Source organism: Aricia agestis, chromosome 10 (genome assembly GCF_905147365.1).
Source record: "Aricia agestis chromosome 10, ilAriAges1.1, whole genome shotgun sequence".
Classification (NCBI taxonomy): domain Eukaryota; kingdom Metazoa; phylum Arthropoda; class Insecta; order Lepidoptera; family Lycaenidae; genus Aricia; species Aricia agestis.
In genome coordinates this window covers 12,450,893-12,477,731 of record NC_056415.1, presented here as the reverse complement: position 1 = coordinate 12,477,731, position 26,839 = coordinate 12,450,893, and the positions used below count along the sequence as shown (strand labels likewise).

The window sequence follows — 26,839 nt, the reverse complement described above, 5'->3', positions numbered from 1 at the left end:
CAGACGAACGGCACGTGTAGGCGGCACGCGTCGGCGGCAGTCGACAGTTTAAGACCCTTATGGTCGATTTACACGGGTGACTAAAGGGTCGATTTTAGTCACCCGGCAAGTCACCAGTCAACAGTAGTATTCGCAGCAAGCGATCGCTTGCGACTGAGCGTTTGCACGGTCGATTTTAGTCACCAGCTGCATGCGGCCATTGGCCGCACGACTTTAGCCGCTTGCGGCGTAGTCGAATTGCCATTTACACACTTTAGTCACCCGTGTAAATCGGCCATTACAGGGGCATACCACGACCTTTCCTAAAACTATCATGTTTCTACAACACTTTTTAGTAAGATTACAATAACATTACCGTATTCACCTTAAACACAATATAATTTTACTGAAAAACAGTAAAATTTAAAATTAAAAACAGTTAAATCCGCTGTGAAATATCAACTTTTTTAAGATCGCTAGTTTGACGTTAAACTAATATTGCTCATCCGTCAAACGGTGTCGCTTAGTAGAGGTGGTGGTAGACCCCCAGTTCTTATGTACCGCCTAAAGGTAAGCGTCCACAGGTCGGTATCGTCAAGGCCGGTATAGGCAACGGACGTCTCGCATCAAAGCGATAATTTTTTCACAGTACGTCCACTGTATTGGCAACGTACGGATTACTGACTAGCCTAGTAAATGAATGCTCAAACGAAAGCAGAAATTTTGACTTAGGAACTATGTTTCGACCAATTAGGAGATAAACATACTGGCTAGTCGGTAATCCGTACGCTGCCGATACAGTGGACGTACTGTGAAAAAAATATCGGTTTGATGCGAGACGTCCGTTGCGTACGATACAGACCTGTGGTCGCTTACCTTTACGCGGTACGTCACAACTGTAAGCGTGATAAACTGTCGACAGCTACCGTCGACTGCCGCCGACACGTTCGCCTGCCGCCGACGCGTGCCGCTGACACGTGCCGTTCGTCTGTAAGCGCTCTTACATAAGTTTACATAATCCGACCAAATGACGTGGGTCCGTCAATTGCCTATGATCTATTTCTTCGATGGTACGTAATGTCTATGACCGGGCTACCTTGTACCATCGAGGAAATTGATTCCTAGGCAGTTGACGGACCTACTTCAAGTGATCGACTTATATCAATTCAATGTTAGCTGTGATCGGTCAGATGGGTTTGACATAACGCGACCAAATTACTGGTCCGCCATCTGCCTAGGAATCAACTTCTCTGATAGTACAATGTACACGTTTGGGCCGAGTATACTTGATCATTGATAGTGTGAACGCAGCTTATGCCACGATAGATTTGGCGGCGAGAGTCTGTCGTGCGTACTCGGTGTCAATGAGGCCGCGACACGCCAGCGAGAACTCTTGCACTGTTTCCAACAGACGCCGTTTGCTGCTTCTTTCTCTGTGAAGAAAACGCAAAAAAATTGTTATTTTTATCTACATTTATATAATACAGATATCTATATGTATGGATCATCCCATCGTTATCAACAGAGACAACTACTTTCAACACCCTGGCGTGGTATATTGTAATCCATGCTTCCCACACTTAGACCCAATTTCACCAACCTCTGTTTGTTAAATCCTAACAGGGCATTACTTAACGGATTTTGGAAAATTAAACAGACTGTTAAAATACTTATGTCCCACAGTAAAAATTTAACAGCGGATTAGTAAATGCAATGTTAAGTGAACAACGAGTGAACAACTATCAATTCGTTCATTCTTGTTATAACGCGACGAAATTGCAATGTACAAGATTAATACGACATGTTTGCTGCAATGTGTCACTTTCTTCCATAGTAGTATAATAGTAGATAATGCGACCAAATTAAAATATCACTGATCGCATACATTTGTTACGCTGTAATAGTTCTTCTTAATTTACCAGGTTACTAATTATTATCTGTCAAAGCTGAAAACATGAATCATAATACAAACTTTTATTTACATATTTCGGTTTGGTAATTTTTATACAAGTTAGTATATTTGCAATGTCAAGGAAAATCCGAAGGCTGAATTTTTGGCAAAGTGAAAATAAATAATTATTCATAACTATGAAAATAATTAACAATAAGGACGTAGCGGAAACATGGCGGAAAGACTCAAAAGTCAAAACAGATTCTTTTATTGATATTGCATATTATTGTCTTTGAAAGTTGTTATTTTGATTCATATAACAGCCTGTTAAATATTTAACGGACCTCCATAGCAGGAATTAAATTTAACACTTTTAAATTTTTAAATAAATAAATTAAGAAGAACTATTATAGCGTAACAAATGTATGCGAGCAGTGATATTTTAATTTGGTCGCATTATCTACTATTATACTACTATGGAAGAAAGTGACACATTGCAGCAAACATGTCGTATTAATCTTGTACATTGCAATTTCGTCGCGTTATAACAAGAATGAACGAATTGATAGTTGTTCACTTAACATTGCATTTACTAATCCGCTGTTAAATTTTTACTGTGGGACATAAGTATTTTAACAGTCTGTTTAATTTTCCAAGTCCGTTAACCTTGTTAGGATTTAACAAACAGAGGTTGGTGAAATTGGGTCATATTATAAATGCGAAAGTGTGTCTGTCTGTCTGTTACCTCTTCACGCCCCAACTGCTGAACTGATTTAGCTGAAATTTGGTAGAAGATAGTTTGTGTCCCGGGAAGGGACATAGGATACTTTTATATCTCGGAAGAATGTACGGTTCCTGCGCGATAAATGAATTTTGGCGCAACGGAGTTGCGGACGTCGTCTAGTATAAAATAATTGTTAGATATATTGGGTGCTGCTACTAATATTGTTGATGCAAATGTCTATAATCTCTTCACTCTTAAATAATGTTTGGAGATTCTTTGAGTCAAAAAGGTAATAGTTTTTATCTCACAGATACAAATCTCGCAATAAACGATTTTTTGTACCATCGAAGATATTGATTCATAGGCAGTTGACAGGCCAACGTCATTTGGTCGTATTATGTCAATTCAATGTTTTATGTTAGCTGTGGCCTGTGAGCGGACTTAACGCGACCAAATCACTTAGGTCTGCCATCTGCCTATGAATTAACTTTTCTGATAGTATAACGCAATTAACTCACTTGATAACATTAGTAAGGAACTTGTTCTTGTGCGCGGGCGTGGCGTGCGCGGTGGGGAAGCCGGGCGGCGCGAGCGCGGCCGCTAGCCACGTCCCCAACCCCTCCCCCTCTTTCACCTCTACCCACTGCGCGCGGTTCAGCGCCAGGAGCAGCTCTGTTAGTGCCTCCAGTTGCGCGCGAGGTGCCGCACCGCCTACAACAAAATATGTAAACTATTTCAAAACACTCCTATCGTATTGTGCAATAAGATTGTAATTTATAATAATATTTTCATTTATTACTGGCATCTTGGGCTGGTCTTATAATTGTCTTTTCCTTAAAAAGAAAGAAAAATAATGGATAAAGATTTACGAATATATTATTTTATTTATTATTTAATTTTTGTTTTTTAACAAGAAAATGACATCAATAGAATATTTTCAAACTATGTCTGTTTACCTATAGTGCAGATAGCCTGATGCGCGAGCGCGGGCGCGGCTGGTCGGAGTGCGTTCGCCCGCCGCGTCGCCAGCGCCGCCAGCCAGCCGCACGCCGCGCGCGCGCCGCCGCTCTCCCACACGCGTACGCACTCGCACGCTGTGTTATATTATGATTATTTTTACAGTCTATTCGTATGTAGAAAGGAGGCGTTAGTGGCGATCACAAATCTTAATTGTCTTTATTAGTGACTATGAAGTTACTTAATACAACAGAACGATACGATTCAAAATGCTTTTGTGCAATGCTTTAACAACAAAAAGCCCTTAGACAAGCACAATTAATATAGTTTTTGCTGGAATCTCACTGTGTTAGATTATGATTATTATCACAGTCTATTCGTATGTAGATTGACGAAGGGAGTTGTGTTAATAGCGATCAAAAAGTCTGGTTCAAACTGGTTCTTAACGAGCAAAATGATAGGTTGGTATTTTTGCGCGTGGAATAGTGTCACGCTACATTTATAGTATCTTACTTTCAAAGTTCGATGTTACCTAAGTTGACGAGATCATGTAGCACGGGATTGATCCAGTCTAGCGTGTGCGGTTTCTTGCGTGTGAGCGCTAGCAGCAGTGTGTATAACGCGTCGGCGAGGTCGGGTGCGGCAGCGGCGTCCGCTGCGAGCGTACGCGCCGCGGCGCACACACACTCCCGCGTCACATTACACGCCCCGCCCCATTCGTCCGCCGCGAATAGTACGATCTGTTCAGAGGGTAATAAAATTAAAATGAGGCTTATACAATATACAGGGTGTGATAAAACTAAGTTATAATACTTTAGGGTGTGTATGGGTCCCCTGTATAGAGTTCACTGTACAAGTAGCAGCGCTGAAAAGGGCATTTTTTAAACTTTTGTATGGGGAAACTCGTGACGCTGGAGTGCTTGTCCATACAAATCACAAAAAAATGTACTCTTTCAGCGCTGCTACTTTCACACCGAACTCTATTTATGGGACACATAATATAGTCGGTCAAGAAAGTGAAGAAATTAAAAAGTGCCAATATCGTAGTGTCATTCCTTTTTTATTACATTGATTTTTTTTTGACAGACTATACACATTGTATTAGGTCTTACCTTTGACACAGTACTGACTTTAATCGGCTAATCTTTAACTTGTCTGTGGATTTCCAAAATAGAATGCTGATAAAACCCACCAGTTTAACGACGTCGAGGCCGGCCGGGCAAGGATGTAGCGTGAAGCCGGCGACTGTGAGCTCGCCGATCTCGTTGATCATGGGCAAGCAGTCGCCCATTAACGACGACAGAGTGTGCTTCAGTATATTGAACATCGGCTGGAATTACATAGTTTATAGTATAACTTTCATATGATAAAATTAAATAAAATGGTTTGTTAATAGCAAAATACACCAAAACTTTTGTCTTTATAACTGTAAGTTTTACAGCGTTGGCGTTTAAGTTTTATTTGATTCGAGACTGAAGCCCTGGCTTTTGATTCTCTTATACGCCATTCAAACATTCAACTTATCTAATTATATTCTGTCAACATTCTGTCAACAGATTGTATATCTAAAAATAAACAAAAAATACGTACAGTTATGAATGCAGTCATCTTCTTTAGATCATTTAGAACAGAGGTTCCCAAACTTATTTTTTCCACCGCGCACTTTAAGAACATATATGTTTCAATTTAAAATGTATGCTGATGAAATAAATCACTCCCCAAGCTTCTACACAACGCCCCCATTTTTTTTATGGGTCCCACACCGTCCTTCAGACCTTCAGCGCCCACAAGGGGCGTTATCGCCCACTTTGGGAAAGGCTGATTTAGAACAATATTGCATTCATGACTCGACAAAAAATGTTTGTGGGTTGATACACAAATGCTTAAAAGCTACCAATTATACAATGCTTACCTCAACAAGACGCTGGTGTTGCGGCAACAGCGCTAGCGCGGGCAGCAGCGCCCGCAGGAGGTCAGCGGCGAGCGCGGGCGCCGGCGCTAGCGCACCCATTAGCGCGACGCATCCCTCCGCCGCGCCGCACCCCGCGCCCCGCCCACGACTGTTAGCCTGTTTTACCACCAAGAACCGACAGCACAATCAATTACATATACTGTTAGCCTGGACAATAGTTTTTTTTACTTTTTTTTTAAAGGTTCACAAACTGGCTTTATCACTAAAACAATTTGTAAAAAAATGCATGCAATATAAAATATACAAGATTATTTTTTCACCAGTACAATAAATTTTACCACATCATTGGTATCAATAGAGTATATTTCACAAATAAAAAAATATTTCAATAACATAATTTATCCTTTATCCAATCTAATACTGCTTGGGCGCACTAATTACAAGGCGACAACGGGTGCGGTATGAGGTAGGGGGCGGCGAGGTAAGCGATCGGTCGGGCGGCGCACTAGTTGCCTCAAATGCGTAATGCACATTTTTTTGTAGTTTAGCGGATAAGTCCGGGGCTTGATATTTTTGTTTTTTTGTTCCAAAGGGGTAGTAACAAAAATCGCTAGTATTTTTTATTTTTGACAACTATTACGTATGGTGATTTATTGATATAGGTACTGGAGAAAAAATAATCCTGTAGAAATTGAAGACGTGAGTGGAAGAACACAATAGCTAACAGTAAAGAAATTGCCGGTTTTTTGCATAAATGGAAGCGTTAGGGCAGGAAAAATGATTTGCAATGTGCATTTTACGTGATGTAACCACGTAACAAGGTTTGTTCATATTATCGAATTATAAGGAAAAAAATAGTAAATGTACTCACGTCTTCAATTATGCTCTTACAAAAAATATTTTGAGAATTGTTTGGTTGGAGAAACTTTATTTAGGACCAACAATTACACATCTTCTGTACATTTTTAGGCCCCGAAAAACATATGATTTCAAGTGTTTGTATGAAATGCCTTTTTTTGCTAACAGCGATTATTATTATCTATCATTTTCCTCTGGGAATGACAAACGGTGCCGAAAACTATTTACAACTTGGTCATAGAATATAATATTTTTAAATTAAATATATACTATCTGTATATATAAAACTCAAAGGTGACTGACTGATTGACATAGTGATCTATCAACGCACAGCCCAAACCACTGTAGATGTTATAACGTAGGCATCCGCTAAGAAAGGATTTTAATAAATTCCAACCCCAAGGGTTCAAATAGCGGATGAAATTTTGTATATATACTTCTACTTCTTAACGCGAGCGAATCCGCGCGCAAAAGCTCGTTATCTATAAAATTACTTTCTGCTACAAATCTATTATGTATGGTTCAATTCCATGTCCAAATATAAGCCACGGAACAGCATTGTGTTGAGGTCATTTAGCATTTCAAGATTTATTTTACGTCAACTTTTTCACTAGTCGTTTACCTGTTGCGTAAGTTCAGCAGCTAGCTGATCTGCGAGCGTACGCAGTAGCGGCGCCGCGCGCGTCAGCTCGCTCGCCGCCAGCGCCGCGCCCGCCGCGCTCAACAACTGCCGCCGCGTCCATAAGTCGCGACCCACGTCTGCGTTCTGTACAAATAATATTACACTATTCCCTCATATTATGAAACAAAAAAGTGTTTGATAATCTTTTATATTATGATTAGATACGAGTCAAAATAAGACGCATAATAATTGAAAAAATGCTGAAAGAACTTTACTTACACGACTTACACGATTAAAAAAGGTTCAATTTGTTCTAAGTATAATATTAAGATTAAATATAAAAAGTGAAACTGTGGTTCACATTGTTTGTTAACATATTTAATATTACTAGGTTTCAGAGAACATTTTTCACAAACCTGCGTGACGTGTACGATATCAGCAGCCAGTGCGGCGGCCGGGGCACTGCAGTCCGCGCACAGCTTGCGGAGCGCGAGCGCGGCGGCGGCGGGCGAGTGTGGCAGCGCCGCGCCCGCCGCGCGCACGCACGCGCCCGCCAGCGCCGCCGCCGCCCCGCCCTCCTCGCCTTCGAGCGAACCCAGCCATGATGCGTACGAACCTGTTGATATCCATACCAATATTCTAATGCAAGATAAACATCCTTTCTAAACGCTGTAGAACATGCGTAATAATACTATAATAAACAATGCAATAGTGTTTCTGTTTACGTCCTTATCATTAAGCCGAAGGAAAGCACACGGGAAAGTTTTTACCCTGGATTTCCGAACGATCAACTAATTTCGATGCAACGAAGTTCTGAAAACATCTTATTCGAATTTTTTTCTTTGTTTTACGTTTGAATTATATTAATATCGCAACAGTGTAAAATAGTATTCAGCATACTTCAATTGAATTTAGATTATCACTTATTTTTAAGTAATGTCAACTGAAATATTAACACAAAAACAACTAACCCAGACACTCGAGCGCAGTAGGCAATGCGCGCGGGTTCGCTTGCGGCGTTGCAGCAACTCTTAGCGAGTGTTGAAGCAACGCGGGCAGGGGCGGGGGGTAGCGGCCGTGCGGCGCCGCGTCCGCTAACGACGCGAACACGTGTAACGCCGCTTCCCGTGACGCTTCTGTGTTTGCTGCTGTGTACGCCCCCGCCGTCACCTCCCAGCATCTATCGCCGAGTATACTGAAGCAGTACATCTGGAATAATAATAATAATTCTTTATTTGCACATTAAAACATAGCTCAATACAAATATTATAAAAATAAAGGATTTGCGCAAATTGGCGTTCTTACCGCTACTAGCGGTTTCTTCCAGACAAGGAATACATTACCTATAGGTTAAGTGAAATAAATAAGAAATAAAATAATATTATTATTTAAAACATCTACTTTTGTTTTTAGTTTCGCAATTTTCTTGTAGTTGTTTCGAGGCATATAATTTCATAAATTGTCATTTAGATGATTTACCTGCCCTCATATCTGCTCTTTCATGCCATGCATGAAACAGATAACATAAGATTTATTTTAATCCTTATTTGCACAACACTTACAACGGCGTCTGAAACGTCTTGTCTGTAACAGCGCAGCAGTTCTTGATCGTCACGGGAGAGAGCTGATTCCGCCGGCATCTCAGATTTCTTAATCAGAGCAAGAAGCAACTGTGTGAAAACATCTTGCCATATTGGATTTATTTTGCTTTTACCGTCGGCCATGTTCAATATTTCGTCCTAAAAAAAAGACGGAAATGTTTTGAGTAATTATTATACACCCCTTACCCCTCACAAATAAAAATAATAACAAGCGTCTTCTCCAATGTCACAAGGACAAAACATTGTATAGCTTATGCATTATTCAAATATTTTTACGAGCAAAGGGGATGAAGTATAAAAACGTGTACTAACACCATGCAGGTTAATAGCTAAATACGCACCTGTAATGTATACCACACGCTGAACAACAAATTCGAGCGCGTCTCGTGCAGCGGGTAGTGTCCGGGAGCCGCTTGCGCCGCGAGCATCAGCTGTAATAACCGCGCCGCCCCGCCCCCCGCCGCGTCCGACTCCACCCCCTCCACCGCCAGCACAAGGGCGCGCGTGTGACACTCGCACGTCGCCACGCAACACGTCACAAGCGCCGTTACTAGCTCCTAACAATAATGGCAAAATAGTTATTTCAGGTGTTTAATTAAATACTGACTTGACAATTCAAGTCAGTATTTAACTGTCGTATAATTAAAGTGTCGTTACTGTGGAGTCTGCTATCACTGACCTCATTGATCCAATCCGGGGCATCAATATCTAGCGGCGTCTGTAGCACGCGGTCGGCGAGCGCGGCGAGGTCGGCCATGAGCTGTAGCGCGGCGGCGGGGTAGCGGTCCGCGGCGCCGGTGGTGGCGGCCGCGCGCACGCACTGCAGACACGCCTCGCACGTCTCCACGGCGCCGTCGCTGCATTGTGAGCTCCAGCTAATGGACAATTTGTTTAGGACAATGAAGGTGTTAAAACACAATTTTAAAAGGCAAATTGATGACTTTAAGTTATCCATCTTAAAAGACAATCAGGTAGCTGTTGCATAAATAATCGGCCAAGTGCGAGTCGGACTCGAGCACGAATGGTTCCGTACCATTATAGACCAAAATCAAAGTCAAAAATTTTTATTGACAATAAGTTTTTTTCAAACATTTTCTTGTGGAAATTTTGTGTTTCTTGTGTGGGAGCCCCTCTTAATTTTTTATTAAATATTAATATTATTATCAAATATTAAAGTACACATAAAATTAAGGATTGTGTGAAAAATTCAAGTACCTACCTATTGCTATTATTGATATAGAGCAAAAAAGGCCAAAAAAAACACGTTTGTTGTATGGGAGCCCCCTTAAATATTAATTTTATTTTGTTTTTAGTATTTGTTGTTATAGCGGCAATACACAATCTGTGAAAATTTCAACTCTCTAGCTATTACCGTTCTTGAGTTACAGCCTGGAGACATACAGACAGACACACGGACAGATGGACAGACGGACAGACAACGAAGACTTAGTAATAGGGTCCCGTTTTTACCCTTTGGGTCCGTAACCGCACCACTTGGTTCATCGGATCATTGCCTTGTTAGGAGTTCTGTGCCACTTACGACGGTGTTAAGACAGCGCGCTGTTAAATACCGTCGTGTGTGGCACTACAAGTCAGCAGACTGGGATGGGATGCGGTCGTTTTTTGCATCCTATCCTTGGGGGCACGTGTGCTTCTCGCCGGATGATCCCGACAACACTGCCAACTCTGTTGCCGATGTGGTGATGCAGGAGATGGAACTTTTCATTCCGACCTCTGTAGTGCCAACTGGCGGCAGATTTCGTCCCTGGCTTGGATCATCCTCCAAAAAGCTTCTCGCCGGAAGCAGGAGGCTTACCAATCCTGGGCCAACGCAGTGTCTGCTCGGGATTTAAATACCAGCACATATAAAAAGGAGTACAAACTTGCCTCTAGGTCCCTCAAGAAAGAGATTACTCGGGCAAAGCAACAGCACGTCAATAGAATTGGCAAGAGACTTGCGTGCCTCCCCTCGGGAACCCGTGCATTCTGGTCTCTGGCCAAAGCTATTGAAGGAAATTTCTGCAAGCCAACCCTACCACCCCTAAACGTAGGAAATGGATCGTTGGCCCAGGACGCACAGGACAAAGCCGATCTTCTGGGCAAGCTCTTTGCGTCAAACTCGACCCTGGATGACGGGGGGCAGAAACCGCCGACCATACCGCGATGCACGAGCATCATGTCGGATATTCGGTTTCATCAGCGCTCAGTGCGAAAAGCCCTCTGTTCCCTTGATATCCAAAAGTCGAGTGGGCCTGACGGAATCCCGCCTATTGTGTTGAAAAAGTGTGCTCCAGGGTTGGCACCGGTCTTGACGCGTCTTTTTCGGCTCTCCTATTCCAATGGCATCGTCCCGGCTTCCTGGAAGACAGCCTTGGTGCACCCAATCCCCAAAAAAGGTGACCGCTCAAATCCTTCCAACTACAGACCAATCGCTATAACCTCTCTCTTCTCGAAGATAATGGAATCCATTATCAATAGCCAGCTTCTTCGATACTTGGACGGCCAGGGATTGCTAAGCGACAAACAATACGGGTTCCGTAAGGGTCGCTCGGCTGGTGATCTCTTGGCATACCTGACTCATCGTTGGGCTCAGGCAATTGAGTCGAAGGGAGAGGCATTGGCTGTTAGTTTGGACATTGCGAAGGCCTTTGATCGGGTTTGGCATAAAGCGCTGCTATCAAAGCTTCCATACGGGCTGCCCGAGAAATTATGTAAGTGGGTCACTAGTTTCTTAGCAGACAGAAGCATAAAGGTCGTAGTTGACGGTGAATGCTCGGAAACTCAGTTTGTTAATGCTGGTGTTCCTCAGGGCTGTGTGCTATCGCCTACTCTATTCATACTGCATATCAATGACATGTTACAAACCAACGGCATTCATTGCTATGCGGATGATAGTACAGGTGATACTGAATATACCGGCTCCCCTAATATTTCTCGGCAAAATGTCACTGAGAGTCGAAACAAACTTGTGTCTAAGGTGGAGAATTCATTGGAGAAGGTCTCTGAATGGGGTAGACGTAACTTAGTCCAATTAAACCCCACCAAGACACAAGTCTGCGCGTTCACCACTAAAAAGTCACCAATGGTCGTTTATCTTCGTTTCGAGGGCACATCTTTAACCATCTCCCCTAGCATTGAGATACTTGGCGTCAACATATCGAGCGAAGTCCAGTTCCGATATCATCTTGAGGGTAAGGCCAAATTAGCCTCGAAGAAGCTTAGTGTTCTTAACAGAGCGAGACAGTACTTCAGTCCGGACCAACGCCTACAATTCTACAAGGCGCAGGTTCGGCCTCATATGGAATATTGTTCTCATCTCTGGGCAGGGGCGCCAAAATACCAACTGCTCCCTCTGGATCGTATACAACGAAGGGCTGCTCGAATTGTTGACTGCCATAGTGTTTCAAACAGCTTGGACCCCCTGGAATTACGCCGAGATGTAGCTTCACTCTGCATCCTCTATCGGTTGTATCACGGGGAGTGCTCTGAGGAATTGTTCGGTGATTCCGAACAATTACCACCACCTGCAAATTTTCGCTATCGTCCCACGCGAAAAACATACCATCCTCATCACCTTGATGAGTGGCAGTCTTCCACAGTGCGTTTTTCGCGTAACTTTCTGCCGCGCATTGTAAAACTCTGGAATGAACTGTCACCAGCAGTATTTCCGGACCGATACGACCTGCAAACCTTCAAGAAAAGAGCGTATTCCCTCTTAAAAGGCCGGCAACGCACCTGCAGCTCTTCTGATGTTGCGAGTGTCCATGGGCGACGGTAGTTGCTTACCATCAGGTGACCCGTTTGCTCGTTTGCCCCCTTATTTAATAATAAAACAAAAAACCCTAAAAAGATAATAAAGGTGTTGATGTCCATGTAAAAAGTCTGTCTTATCTGATTTTCCATTGACATTGATTTAAATTTATATGCCTTACACGATTTATGAACGTAAACAATTATCCCACTTGACACCACCAAAACGACACCACCGGTAGTGTCATATGGAATCTCTAGTCCATAGTTGCTTAGTTGTTGATATGAAAACTCCAAATAGTTATGTCCACACTGTGCACTTTCATCTTCAATTTTCGGCATCAACTTTCATATTGGCGCAGTCAATAATTGAATGCGTCAAGATACGCAACGCCAATATTGTAATTTTTGAAGTTTTGGATACGGTCAGAGGGCATGCGTCGCGGGCATGCCTCACATTCGCTTTTGACTGCGCATTAACGCATGCCCTTGACGAGAGAAAAAGGCACAGTGTGGACAAAGCTATTAAGTTCAAGCAGTAAAGTTTATATTTATCTGTCACTCAAATGGTCATCTTGAAATCACTAGGCTGGTGTCATATGAACTAGAGATTTGACACCACTGGTGGTTTCGTTTTGGTGGTGTCATGTGGAAGGAACGAACGAAAAGACGAGACAGTTTTATGTATTCTATGACACACTTAGACACTAAACTCTTGGGTAGCTGAAGAGGTTTTAACGGAACCATCTATTGGCAACGAAATTACAGTTGGAGGTTTTACACAACATAAAATTCCTAGTACTTACGTGTATAAAACATGCACCGCAGTCAGTAACGCCCTACACAAGGTCAAACGTTCTGGCAATGTTGTAGCACCACTCTCGAGAGAATCTTCACCGTCCATATTCAGCCAACTCGCTGCACAGTTCGCTGCATTGGTCCAAGACAAGATAGTAGCTTCGTTTGGTGGCTCTTTGCTGTAGTCACTATTAAAAGTATACAGTATCAGTTGTAAAATGACACAAGCTTAGCAGAAACACAATATTATGACAACTAGTGTATGTAATAACTGTATTTTAACATTAAACATATTCAAGTTTGAGAAAAATACAAAACCAGCTAACAAATAAGACAGTGCATGTTTGATGTATTTATGCAACTTTGAAATGAATTGCTAACATATTTAAAAAGTTTCGATATGAGTGTAAAAAAAACTAACTAGTTTCTACTTACTTAAAAGCTGTTTGCAGGCATCTTAGCATGTCGTCTAAAACCATATGGCTAGCTTGATTCAAAGCTGCGCGATTTTTCGACCTCAGTGCTGTTCTCATTGTCATACTGGTGTACTGTAAAATAAAATGTGTTCTTAAATTATCTTTTGTATTCCTATTTAAGACACATAGTAAATTGTTCCAATCTATATGCCTTCATGTTGAATATTACCCATAACTTACAGTAATATGTGCAAATCGTTTTTTTTTAACAAATATAATTTTCTATAGGCTTTTGATGAATTTTGTATGGTAGGAGATTAGGGTCTAAGGCTTACTTAGGAAGCATTCTTTATTTAAAATAATACACAATTTTCTTACTTCCTCGGGTATCACAGTAAGGACCTCTAGCAGTAGGGAGGCATTCTCTGGTGTTGATAATGGGCGTAAAATTTCTGCCAAATCCTTTGAACCCTGCTGCAGGATAAATGCAGCTAACTAGAAAAAATATATATTTTAAATTAAGTCTGCTCTGAACCATTGTAGTGTTAGCAATTGTAGAAAAACCTTAAAAAAATCAAAATTACGAGGCACAGAATTTTATATCAATTTGAAAGGAGTGCCTTGTTTATCCATTTGGACTTTTGCACATCAAAAATTGTTATAAAGCAACAGTTTATTTATAGTCTACTCCTTTTATTTTCTTAATAACTATACAAGGATAATAATATTATTATTCAACACAGCAAAGCATGAAGACTTACACTAATACATAATCTGTTTGTGACAATAATGGGGCCTTTAGCATATCCAATTACAGCCTGCAATAACTTTTGTTTGAGTTCTTCGTAGCTCTCTTCTGGCACTTCATTCCAGCATCGTAATATTTTTGTGTGTAATGTTGTTGCAGCATAAAACTGGATTTCTGTTCCCTATGGAAATTAAAGTTATAAAATTTTGAAGAGAGGTCTCAGGAAACAATTCCTAAGCATTTGGTTACAAATAAGACGCTATGCTGATAGGATTATGAGATGCAAACCAAATCGATTACCTTAGTAGGTTGCATTAGCTCCCAAACAAAATTCCAAGCTTCTGGTGCTCTTTGTGCTGTTGTCAACCAAGAATGCGCTTTCGTACGTTCCGCCTGCTCTCCATTATAAAACACGGATACAGCATATTCTAGGTTTTGAGCTGTATATTCCATTGTGTCTAGCAAAGATCTCAATATGTGTGATGGCTTAGTTTAATAGTACATACGATTTTTATATGCACATAGCACTTATAACTTATTTCATAAAAAGCATATTTTATTTTTTATATCATTTTTATTTAATATTAGCTAACTTATTACGGATTTCATAAAATTCTTGTAATATTTTTATTTACACTTAGCAGTTGTGAGTTGAGTGACGACTGACGTCACAGACTAACGTTTAAAGATCTGTCAATTGTCATCTGAGTTCTGACCTGTCAATTGTCATTTGTCAAAACTTCGTCTTCCTCTTTCCATAGAAAAAAATGGCTCTCCATTCATAAGTCATACAACATGACCATAGCCAATAAAACATTTAAAAATAAAAATACTGTTTGACAGTAGACAGCTGACATTTTGAATTTGAAAGAGTTTGTTTTTGCGATTTGCGTTGAGTACCTATCTCTTCTTAGTCTGTTGCGTTGAGACTTGAGAAGCATTGTGAAGAAGTTATTTGGCGGATTCTTACTTTCATTGACTACATTTGAGCTTTATTTATTACATAATGAAGATAGAAGAAGTAAAAAGCACCGCAAAAACACAAAGAATATCAGCTCATAGCCATATAAAAGGTTTGGGTTTAGACGAAAATGGGGTACCAATTCAGATGGCAGCCGGTCTCGTGGGCCAAGAATCCGCTCGTGAGGTAATTTTAGGCATTCATAGGCAAATATTACCACTGTAATTAGTGTGTAGCATAGTCATCATCTTTAAGTGCCCCAAATCTAGATTTTAATAAATACTACCTCGTTAGTGTATTGATCATACAAAGAGGTTAGTTTGGTTACCATAGTTACTTATTACAAATTATGTTTGGGTTGTAAATTCTGCTAAAAAGGGCCGTGTTCGTCGGCGTAATTTTTAGCGCATTCGCTGCAAAACCTAGTTATTGCGCATGTCCAAATCATGTCATGCCATGGCAACGACAACTGTTTACGACTTGACATTTAACCCAATTGCATTGCAACAATGAACAAACCAGTGGGAGAGCCATGCTTCGGCACGAATGGGCCGGCTCGACCGGAGAAATACCACGCTCTCACAGAAAACCGGCGTGAAACAGCGCTTGCGCTGTGTTTCACCGAGTGAGTGGTTTACGGGAGGCCCAATCCTCTACCCTATTCCCTTCTCTACCTTCCCCTATTCCCTTCCCTTCCCATCCCTACCCTCCACTGTTACCCTATTCCCTCTTAAAAGGCCGGGAACGCACCTGCAACTCTTCTGAGGCTACGAGTGTCATGGGTGACGGAAGTTGCTTTCCATCAGGTGACCCGTTTGCTCGTTTGCCCTCTTATTTCATAAAAAAACAATTAAATTTTTAAATATTTCCAAGTGATCCTTATCCATATTTTCCAAAATAAAATAATCAAACACTATCATAGTGTTAAATAATTTATTTGTGCGGCTGTTAGACAATTTAGGCTTATGTATTTATGTTTAGCTTTTATTATTTTAATCATGTATAAACAATTAAGACGTTGTTTACGACTTGACCAGCAACTTGTTATGGCGTTGCCATGACATCTTTTGGACATGCGCAATAAAAGGTTTGTCCAAAAATACGCCGACGAACACGGCCAAGGCCTGCTACAAGTCCTTACGTCATTATTTTCTATAAAATACTTTTTATAGATTGACAATACAAAAATAAATAATAATATACAGTGTAAACTCTATATAACGACACTGAAAAGACCGTGCATTTTATGACGTTATATGGAGTTGTTGTTAAATGGAGAGAAGAAAAATCAATACTTTTTCGTCAATATACATTGATTTTCTTTTACTAACCATATTTACAGTTCGAAAATTTATGTATAACTGAGAATATTATGATAACGAATAAATATTAATAATAATCCATGACTCCTTATTATTAGTAATTAGGGACTAGGGTCTAAAACAGCATACACGTGCAAATCAATCTCAATTTGTAAACAAAAGGACTAATTTGACGACCTCTGTGGCTCAGTGGTGAGCGCGTTGGTAACTCAAGCCGCGGGTTCGAATCCCGCCGATGGAACAAAAAGTTTTCAATGTTCCCGGGTCTGGATGTGTATTAAATATATGTATGATATAATAAAAATCTCAAATATATGTATAGTATAAAAGTATTAAATATATTTCCGTTGTCTGGTATCTGTAACACAAGTCCTTTAGGTACTTAGCACAGGGCCAGACTGACGTGGTGTGAAGCGTCGATAGATATTATATTATTATATAATTTCTTAGAAAGTTATGTATGCATGATGCCGAAAGTCGAGTTTATTGCGGTCTAGGATAACAATGTGACAAAAAAACGTACATAGCTGCGCAGTTTTTACTAATTTTAGTAATTTAAATGGTACTTTTTATTGTTCAATTGTTGTAATGCTGACGGACGCTTTAGAGAGTTTGTTGTTAAATAGAGTGACGTTACATGGAGTTTACACTGTACTTAATTTAAAATTCATATATTTTTTTGTAAGTTGCAATAGGTTAGTCAGAAATAAAATGGGAATATTTGTTACATTTTAGGCTGCAGGTATTGTTGTTGACATGATCAGAAGTAAGAAAATGGCAGGTCGAGCTCTCTTGCTAGCGGGTCCACCGGGCACCGGCAAAACTGCTATTGCCTTAGCAATAGCTCAAGAGTTGGGAAATAAAGTAAGTTATAGATATCCTAAAGTTTTTAGTCCAGTTTAATACAAATAAAACTCATTTTAAAGTCTGTTTTACAGTAACTTAAGTCATAAAAAGCTTTATAGGTTTTTTCTTTATGTCTCAGATAAAGCTGCTGCAAAACTTCCACATAAAGTGTTGTTCACCTAATTGATGATTCTAATATGTAATTCTTATATTTTTTTTGTATTTTCATTTTAGATACCGTTCTGTCCCATGGTTGGCAGTGAAGTGTACAGTACGGAAATAAAGAAAACTGAGGTGCTCATGGAAAATTTTCGTCGTGCCATAGGCCTTAGGATTCGTGAAACTAAAGAGGTTTATGAAGGAGAGGTTACTGAGTTAACTCCAGTTGAGACTGAGAATCCAGCAGGGGGTAAGAGTTTGCTAAATGAAAAGATTTCAAAAGTCAGAATATAATATTATTATGTGGTCATATTCGGAGTTTTATAAAAATCTTTAGAAAAGTTTACATCAACAATGCCATACTTCAATTGTTAAAAGGGCCTAAACTACACCAAAGTGGACCAATTGTTGTTTGGATTGTTTTTTCCCTAATATGCGATTCCCTTAAAGAAACTAAACTGAATAATATATTCCAGGGTATGGAAAGACAGTGTCACATGTTATCATCGGATTAAAGACAGCCAAAGGAACAAAGCAACTGAAACTGGACCCAACTATTTACGAATCAATGCAGAAGGAGAAGGTGGAAGTGGGAGACATTATCTACATTGAGGCCAATTCTGGTGCTGTCAAACGACAGGGAAGAAGCGACACCTTTGCCACAGAATTTGACTTGGAAGTATGTATTAATTGTCTGTATGGGATTTAAAACTAAAATAACTATTCTTCGATTTATTGTGAAATCATATTTTGTGTATAAATCATTTATAATCATACTTATTTATACAAAATTCATAAGAAAGGTTCTTTAGTCAAGCTTATTACATTTCACAACTTATGGCTGGCTGTGGCTCATCAAAATTTCTGTTTTCCTAAAGGCTGAAGAGTATGTGCCTCTACCAAAAGGTGATGTGCACAAGAAAAAAGAAGTGGTCCAAGATGTGACCCTGCATGACCTGGACTGTGCCAACGCGAGACCGCAAGGAGGTCACGATATTATGTCTATGATGGGGCAACTAATGAAACCAAAGAAGACTGAAATTACAGGTTGGTTTTGTTACATTTGTACCATCAAAGAAATTGATTTATAGGCAGTTAACGGACCTACGTAAATCAGTTGAGTTATGTCAATTCAATATTAGTCGTGATCTGTCAGCTGGGTTTGACATAATGTGACCAAATTACGTAGGTCCGCCATCTGCCTATGAATCAATTTCCTTGATAGTACAACATTTTTTACCTTTCTTTTTGACATTGATAAATACTTTGGTTTTTCTTGCCATCTATCATACTTAACAGCCATCTTGCCATTATATTTAAGAGCATATTTTTTCAGATAAACTAAGAAAAGAAATTAATAAAGTAGTCAATAAGTATATTGATCAGGGGATAGCTGAGCTTGTTCCTGGAGTGTTATTTATTGATGAGGTGAGTTAAAAAAAATTACATAGCATGAGGTATAAGATATAACATTATGGAATTAGGATTTGCCTGTGACTTTACGTCTAGAATTGTATAGCCGCTAAAGTAGCTAGTAGTTTGTTTTTCTCCCTATAACCTATTTTGAATGTATCCATTTTTATTCTTATTTTTTTTATCTGATAACCTTAAAATTTGAATTTGAACTTTAAATATTTTAGGTGCACATGTTAGACATTGAGACATTTACGTACTTACACCGGGCCTTGGAGTCGGCTATAGCACCAATAGTTATTTTCGCCTCTAACAGAGGGCGCTGCCAAATACGGTAAATATTTTAAAATTTATTTCCTATACTATACTGTAGTCGACGAAACATAGCGGTAGCGGTCATTGACTCCCTGTCAAAAACTTGTCATTTTCTATATAAACCGTGATTGACAATGAAGTGTCAGATGTTGTCAATCGCCGCTTTGTATAGAAAAGTTTTTGACAGGGAGTCAATGATCGCTGTTTCGCTGAGTACAGTATAGTCCATTACCTACCTATCATGGCCATGCCATCAGATGCCATGAGCAAGATGTATAGCTTTTCGAAGCAGTACCAGGTTTTTATACCTTCCAGGGGGACTGGGAAAGAAAAATCCCAATCGATGTCCACCCTAGCAACATAATTTGGTTCACGGATGGATCAAGGAAAGACAACCGTGCGGGAGCCGGATTCTACGGGGGCAGGCCACCAAAAGGCAAATACGCCAGTTTGGGGGAGTTTGCGACCGTGTTTTAGGCTGAAGTCTTCGCTATCCTCGGTTGTTCACTAGAAAGCCTGGAGATGGCCCTAGTTAATAAAAACGTTTTTATCTTCTCCGATAGTCAAGCTTAAAGCACTGACTGCCGCAGAAGTCTCGTCCAAATTAGTTCTGGAATGCGTTGAGACGTTAAACATGCTAGGAAGGAACAACAACATCCGCCTAGTATGGGTCCCGGGCCACAGCAACGTCCCCGGCACTGAAACCGCTGACGAACTGGTTAGGCTTGGGGCCGAGAGTCTCATATATGGTCCAGAACCAGTCTGTGGTATAACTCCCAGTACCACAAAGCAAGTGCTCAAGGAATGGGGTCACAGACTATACAGGAAGCAATGGACTGAGACCCCTGGCCTTGAACACTCCAAGGCACTAATTCCTGACTTCAACAAGAAACAATCAGAATTAGTGCTCACCTTGGGTAGGAACCAATTAAGAATCCTTACCAGAAGCCTAACTGGGCACTGCAAGCTCAACAAATACCTAAACAGAATGGGTATTTGTAACATAACAACTTGCAGATTCTGTGAGGAGGAGGATGAAACACCTATTCACCTTCTTCTCGACTGCCCTGCTCTACTACAGAGCAGGAACAGGCACCTTGGTCGCCACGAATACTCGTCCACAGAGAAAATTCGTGGCACCAACCCCAACCATATCGTTCAATTTATGAGCAGTATTGGGTTGGGGATGATACTCTAGTACGAAGGAGTCACAATAGATCCTCATGGGTCGCAGTAACGTCAGGGCTACAGCGACCTGCCTTCTTTAAAAAAAAAATAGTTCATTACAATTATGGGTTAGTTGTAAAGCACATGTTTTGTTTAGCATTATTCAAAATGTTTTTTTTTCCAGAGGAACAGAGGACATAATCTCACCCCATGGAATCCCACTCGATCTATTAGACCGACTCCTGATTATTCGTACCCTACCCTACAACAAGGCTGAGTTGTTGCAGGTATGTTTTTTAATGTTGTGACAGATTTTTAAAATAAAATCGGTAAGTATGTTTTTAATAACTTTATGTTTCATATTGTCATTTTTGTTTGTAGATACTTAAATTACGTGCCACTACCGAAAGTATTTCCATAGAAGACGAAGCTCTATCGGCTCTTGCCGAAGTCGGTGCTGCTAGTACACTCAGGTATGCATATCAAGTCTCAGATTTGATCTAAAATCCTTCCTATATTGTATTCTTGAACTCATTTCCATGAGGGCTTTCGATGTTGCATGTGTCGTGTTTCCTTGTGTACCCACCAGGCGGAGTTCGTAACCGTAGGGTCTTTTGTGTTAATTGTTTTAATACTATAGAACTTAAAACCCTCATCAACTCCCAAGCGGTCGAATTCGACCGCGTAAACAATAGATTTCCAAGAATCCGCGATCGAATGATTAAACGCTCTTTAGAACCATATATCATAAAATAATTTTCAGGTACGCTGCGCAACTCCTGACACCGGCGATGCTGGCGGCGCGCGCGGACGGAGCGACGCGCATATCGCCCGCGCACGTTCGCGCCGTGCATACGCTGTTCCTGGATGCCAAGTCCTCCGCGCGCATACTCACGCAGCACTCCGACAAGTATATGAAGTGAGCGCATGCGCCGCCATTTTGATTTACTATAAAATCCGCCATTTTGAAGTTTGTTATGACATGTGCCGCCATATTAAAGTTCTATTTTTGAAACGCTACCGAAAATTGCAACCGGTGTAGCTGCAATACCACTTATCAAGAGAAAAAAGTAAAAAAAATATATTCAACTGGTATTAAAAAAGAAATCTAATCTATTCAACAATACGCTTATATATTTTTAAGTCAATACACATCAATACTATGTGTTAACGTTACATTCCTGTCTCAAATTCTATAATTTCTGGCAACCAACCAAACTCGGAAAATAGGAAAATTAAAATTTTCATGTAAAATATCACAATTTAATGATTATTGTAAATATTATACTTGAATTTCATGTTTGTTTTTCAACTTCAAAGATTCAAAGATTCAAAGATTCAAAGACTTTATTAGCATCCAAGTATAGTATACAATATACAAACTCAGCACCTTGTACAGGCGGTTGCTTGCGTTTATTCAGAAAAGTAAGTTTTCAGTTTTGGGAGAAAAGTTAAACTTTATTTAGAATAATATAATGTATTGCATAAGTGACCGATATGTTCGACCTGGACGCTCACAGTGAAAACAAAATATTAATAAATAAGTTTTTAATTAAAAAAACAAACTGTTCTTATTTATAAATCTATTTACAAACCCTAATTAACTTAATCCTAAATAACTGATAAAATATCTTTGATTCAGTCTAACCAATTAAAAAGTAAAAAAAAGTGTATTTACAATGTAAAAATTACAGGATGGCGAGCGATCAGGTTCGATCTTGAGTTTGTCGGACGTTAGAGTAGACGGGGATGTAGCGCGCGTCCGCGGGGGCGGGTGCGGCGCTCGCCGGCGGGGCGGGGCTGGCGGGAGGCGGGGCGAACGTGGGCAGGTCCACCCGGACGGCGGGCTCGGCCGTGTGCCTGTACAGTGCCTCGAACTGCAGCTCTTCCGGGATCGAGTGCGACTTTATTTTCCTCTCGTCCCTCGCGTTGTTCGGGTACACTATGAGGATCTTCTCCCCCTGGCTGCGGAGGGCCACGGGCGGGAGGGCGGTGCTGGTGGAGGCGGCGACGACCTGCAGCATCTCCGAGGGCGCCGCCTCTATCGCCTCGACGGTCGTCGTGGGGGGCGCGGTCGTGGAGCTCGTTGTCGTCGTCGTGGAGATGACGACCGGTATGTCGGGCTCCTCGGGGGTCTCGAACTCGCGCTTCTCGACCGGTGGGCCCATCGTCCGCAGGCTCTCGATCTTCATCTCCAGGGTGGGCGTCGGCACCGGCACCGAGTTCGTCACGTTCACGTCCTCCATGGGGATGAAGCGCGCGGTCGGCTTGGGGATCTCGCGCGATCCGAATATAGGCAGACGGGGCGCGTAGGCGGAAACTAGAGGCAGAATAGTATCCCTAGCGTAGCGTTCGGCTCGGGAGATGAAGGAGGCCAGTCGCGCGGGGAGGAACTGGACGAAGCCGCCCTCCCGCTCCGGCTCATCGACCTCGTTGGAGGGTGGGGTCGAGACGTCGTAGTTCTTGGCCTTGCGGTTGGGTGGGGGCGGGGTGGGGCGCGGCGTCGCGCGCAGAAGCGGCTCGGAGATCTCGGGCGGGCTGTCGGGCGCGTCGGACCGGTGGCGGGGGGTCTTGCGCAGGCGCGGTCGCAGCACGGGCTCGGCGATCTCGACGACGCCGCTGGGCGCGGTCTTGGTGTTGGTCATGCCGAAGGCGCGGCCGGAGTCGACGGACTCGGCGCCGTCGAACTCGTACGTGTCGACCAGCATGAAGGGCCGCTGCGGGGAGTCCTCGGGCAGCTCGTTCTGCAGGTCGTCGGCGCCGGACCGGGTCACGTTGTCCCGCGTGAACAGGTCGCCCACGTTGGTTATTGTGGTGTTCGAATCGATCTGAAATTGTTACGAAGCCGTTTTGAAAATAGCTACGTTTGTATTATCGTTCATGTTACAAAGTGAAACATGATCATTGATCTAGATTCTTAGAAATATTTGACATAACTGACCAGCGGCATTCGACAGTCTCCCGGATACAACGGTAGTTGCACATATTCGTCAGACGCGAGCCGAAGTATTTTACAGTATGATGACCTGAAACAAAAACATTGCATGCAATAAGGATGTTTGGTGAAACGTTGTCAAATCCATGGATATCTCCTGTGTTGCTGGTTGGCCGTATCAGACCGTTGATTCGATGTTGAAATATTTAGTTAATGGAATCAGGCGTTACTTTGCGGAAATCCATAGTTTAAATTTAGTTTGTTATTATTTTTAGCAATAAGTCCGTTAAGTCATTACTTGACTTAACGGACGTTGTTCGTAGAGTCCACATCCTGAGGATGCTCCGGTGTTGGGGCGAAACGCGCGTCGAGGTTTTCAACCTGCATGGTGGTGAGGGGTCTTGCACGGATTTGCCAACATTATTGCTTGTGTGGTGGTGGTGTTTGCAAGTTCTTGCATGCGAGTGTACGCATAGGCAGTGTGGGAGGAGGGAGGTGTAATGAGTGAGTGTACGCATGCCTATGCGTACACTCACTCATTTACTTAAAGGTGGAAGTTGTTTTCGCAGAATATTGCTAAAAATAATAACAAACTAAAGTTGAAATATTTGTCGGTTTTTACAAATGATAAATACTAGTTCGTTCAGATTTATTTATATAATAGGTACTTTGATGTGTACCGCATTACAGATACTTACGTCTTCCCAAAGCTATCCGTAATTAGCACCTTGTGTAAGACGAGAGCCCGCGCGCCCGCACTCAGCCAGCCCGTGTACGCGGCGTAGTGTACGCTCGCTCGCAGCGGCACGCCCAGCGCGGGGTGCGGCACTAGAACGCGCGTGAAGCGCGCCGACACGCCTCCCCCTGTTGCGGTTTCTTCGTGTCTGAAATGGATTTGAGCAACGAACGTCCGTAATCTTTTGCAAAAAAAAAGTATCTAGTGTAGGTACAGATGCGTAAAGATATTTTTTATTAATTATTACTTACTAAAAACTTCAAAGAAAATACAATTATAAACTTTATCTTATACAGTGTTACATAAACCATTGCGGGGTTTTCCGCACACTGCTATTCTTATTATTTGGTATGGATAAACTTTAAATGTGCTTGATCGCGTAAACGACATAGCCGAACTTATATTTTATGTTTGGTTAGTGGGTATTTATGGGTAAAGTCTTTTTTGCTTAAAATTGCTTAAACGTTACTTCCATCATCTCGTCAAAGTACTTAAATAACCTTATCGAAAGAGAGGTCATAGACAAATGATTCGCTCAGACTAGCGCTGAAAAAGGGGGCTGTAGCATCTCTACAAGAAAGTTGGTTCAATGCTTAACAATGTAATTATTAACTTTATTCTTACTTATTCAATGGAAAAGATTCGTTGAGTCCGGAGTCTCCGTGTAGAGTGAGCGTAACACGACCGTAGTTTGGTTTGTCGCCGACGTCAATTCCTCCCCATACCGCGACGTGGTATTGGTGGGCTGTAGATTGAAAATATTGTGGATAAAATACAATAATCCAGGCCATTACTTAGACAAAAAGTTTTGTAAACTAATATTATTTACCCCTGAGACCTAAAAGTTGATTGGAATTTGCAATCTTCCAGTAGGACAAATATGAGATTAGATACAGATAGCATATCCGGCAATTTCACAGATAGCAACACAAACTACTAACCAGCCTTAAGAGTGGGTCTGGGACCACACTGTCATTTAAACCTTTAAGTGAGAACATTACTCAGACTGACCGCAGAACGGTTCCTCCTCCCTGGTGAGCAGGTACAGCTGGCCGCGGCCGAGCGAGCGGTCCGCGTAGTAGCCCATGTTGCCGCAGCGCCGACCCGCGTCGCACGGGAAGCAGCGCCCCTGAAAAATAGTATTATGAATTATCATAGAGAGAATATACAATGTAATTTCCTTAGTCTAAGGTAATATTCATGAAACAAACTAATCTTGACTGCTCTACACCGTTCGAATCGCATAGGTACCTTCATAAACGAGACAGCTCGCGTTGCACGTTTGCGAGTGAAAAAAACAAGGAGTATACATACAAATTGTAAAATCCAACGTGCTTCGCGATTGCACTTTCGTACGTAGGTATTTCTTCAGGATTAAGTTTAACAAAAATAAAAATCAGATATAAAAGGCAACGTCCCTTAGGTTTGTTAATTGTTATGGACTCATTAATTATGCACTCCAAATAATTGTTTTTGACGTCACTTACCTCCAAGAACTTGTCATAATCTGTGCAAGGGAAGGCGGGGAAGTGGCACTTGGGTGAGACGGAATCCGTGAAGAACTTGTATGCGCGGCGGTGGTTGCACAGCGAGCGTCCCTCCGCAGACGCCGCCGCCCACGGCAGCACCAGATCGGAGACCGCGCCAACGAATCTGGAACATTATGCCAATGATTTTAAAGTTCTGAACACTTTATTTGCAAGCAGCACGTGTGGCAAGCAACAAAAAATATAAAGTAGGTACATTCGCGGTCTCCAAACACGTGTGAGGTTTGGAGACCGCGAAGGTACTCTATATTTTTTGTTTTCCTGGATTATTGACATCGGTATACAATTAAACTGAACATGTAGCTTTCTTGCAGTCAAGGAAGTCTGTCCATTCGATGCCTAGGCCGTGCATTAACTAAAAAACAGGAAATGTAAATAATTAGTTACATTTCCTGTTTTTTTTCGGATACCTATCCTAAATTGCTATTCTTGACAGCAGCGTCATCAACCTTGGTCTCTGCAAGTTGGTACGATGTACTTAACATTAATTTACAACGGCCACTTATTCTTATATCGCTAAAACATGCAGGTATCTTTTTGATCTGCCAAACCATGAAAAGCCACACTCACAGATTAGAGCAGCCATGTTGCACTCGGCCGCCATTCGGGTAAAAGTCGACGTGGCCGAGCGGCTGCGCGGCGCCAAGTCCGCCCAATATCAGCGTCTCGCCGTTAGAGTGGATCACGTCGACGAACTTGGCATCTGTCTTGTCGAGCCGAGCGCGCGGGTCTTGGAACTCGAACAGGGGGCCCGCCGGGTCTAAACCTACAACACAACTCTACGGTCTATATTACTTCTTATTCTATGAAGTAATAGCAAAATAATGAAAGATTATGGACTTGCATGCCTCCACTGCCATGCCTCCAGATGATTATTGATAATTGGTGAGCAGACGGCAAGTAGCGATGATACTTCCTTTGTGGTAGCATATATCTAGGAATACATAGATTTATCGAATAGATAAAGCAAAGTTAAAAAATAGTACAATAAATACCTGTTATCCTACTAATATTTCTTAACTCTGAGCCAGCGAAACCGGCGACATGGGCGCCCAAGCTGAACCCAATAAGATGGACGTCTTCGAACCGCAGGTCAATATGCTGCGCTAAACCTAAATATAAAAAATATTACAACTTAATATGGGCACATGATATGGCTGCATTTAAGTAAAGAAGTTTGAG

At 41.6% G+C, this 26,839-nt stretch overlaps 3 protein-coding genes across 3 annotated transcripts in view; 1 reads left to right on the top strand and 2 right to left on the bottom strand.

Moving 5' to 3' along the window:
* Positions 1–1,208: 1,208 nt before the first annotated feature.
* LOC121731135 (importin-13) lies at positions 1,209–14,899 on the bottom strand. The gene is made up of 17 exons (XM_042120489.1): positions 14,557–14,899; positions 14,270–14,437; positions 13,887–14,003; positions 13,528–13,640; positions 13,101–13,280; positions 9,224–9,419; positions 8,886–9,101; positions 8,506–8,682; positions 7,915–8,152; positions 7,360–7,559; positions 6,944–7,087; positions 5,464–5,619; positions 4,744–4,881; positions 4,084–4,291; positions 3,551–3,688; positions 3,113–3,305; positions 1,209–1,412 (listed from the first exon to the last, which is right to left on the bottom strand). Exons 1-17 carry the CDS (start codon positions 14,707–14,709, stop codon positions 1,292–1,294), a joined length of 2,856 nt encoding a protein of 951 aa, XP_041976423.1. The 5' UTR covers positions 14,710–14,899; the 3' UTR covers positions 1,209–1,291.
* Positions 14,900–15,153: 254 nt separating this feature from the next.
* On the top strand, positions 15,154–21,741 carry LOC121731030 (ruvB-like helicase 1). The gene is made up of 10 exons (XM_042120333.1): positions 15,154–15,403; positions 17,275–17,403; positions 17,620–17,794; positions 18,021–18,223; positions 18,423–18,591; positions 18,881–18,972; positions 19,185–19,291; positions 20,624–20,726; positions 20,821–20,912; positions 21,203–21,741. Exons 1-10 carry the CDS (start codon positions 15,263–15,265, stop codon positions 21,360–21,362), a joined length of 1,371 nt encoding a protein of 456 aa, XP_041976267.1. The 5' UTR covers positions 15,154–15,262; the 3' UTR covers positions 21,363–21,741.
* Positions 21,742–21,972: 231 nt separating this feature from the next.
* Positions 21,973–26,839, bottom strand: part of LOC121731029 — a 45,381-nt gene continuing 40,514 nt past the window's right edge. The window contains exons 7-14 of the mRNA XM_042120332.1: positions 26,653–26,769; positions 26,228–26,423; positions 25,598–25,763; positions 25,122–25,239; positions 24,735–24,855; positions 24,073–24,258; positions 23,381–23,465; positions 21,973–23,267 (exon numbers count right to left, since the gene is read on the bottom strand). Coding sequence (XP_041976266.1) covers positions 22,146–23,267; positions 23,381–23,465; positions 24,073–24,258; positions 24,735–24,855; positions 25,122–25,239; positions 25,598–25,763; positions 26,228–26,423; positions 26,653–26,769 — 2,111 coding nt within the window. The 3' untranslated portion in view covers positions 21,973–22,145. The remainder of the gene's footprint in view (positions 23,268–23,380; positions 23,466–24,072; positions 24,259–24,734; positions 24,856–25,121; positions 25,240–25,597; positions 25,764–26,227; positions 26,424–26,652; positions 26,770–26,839) is intronic.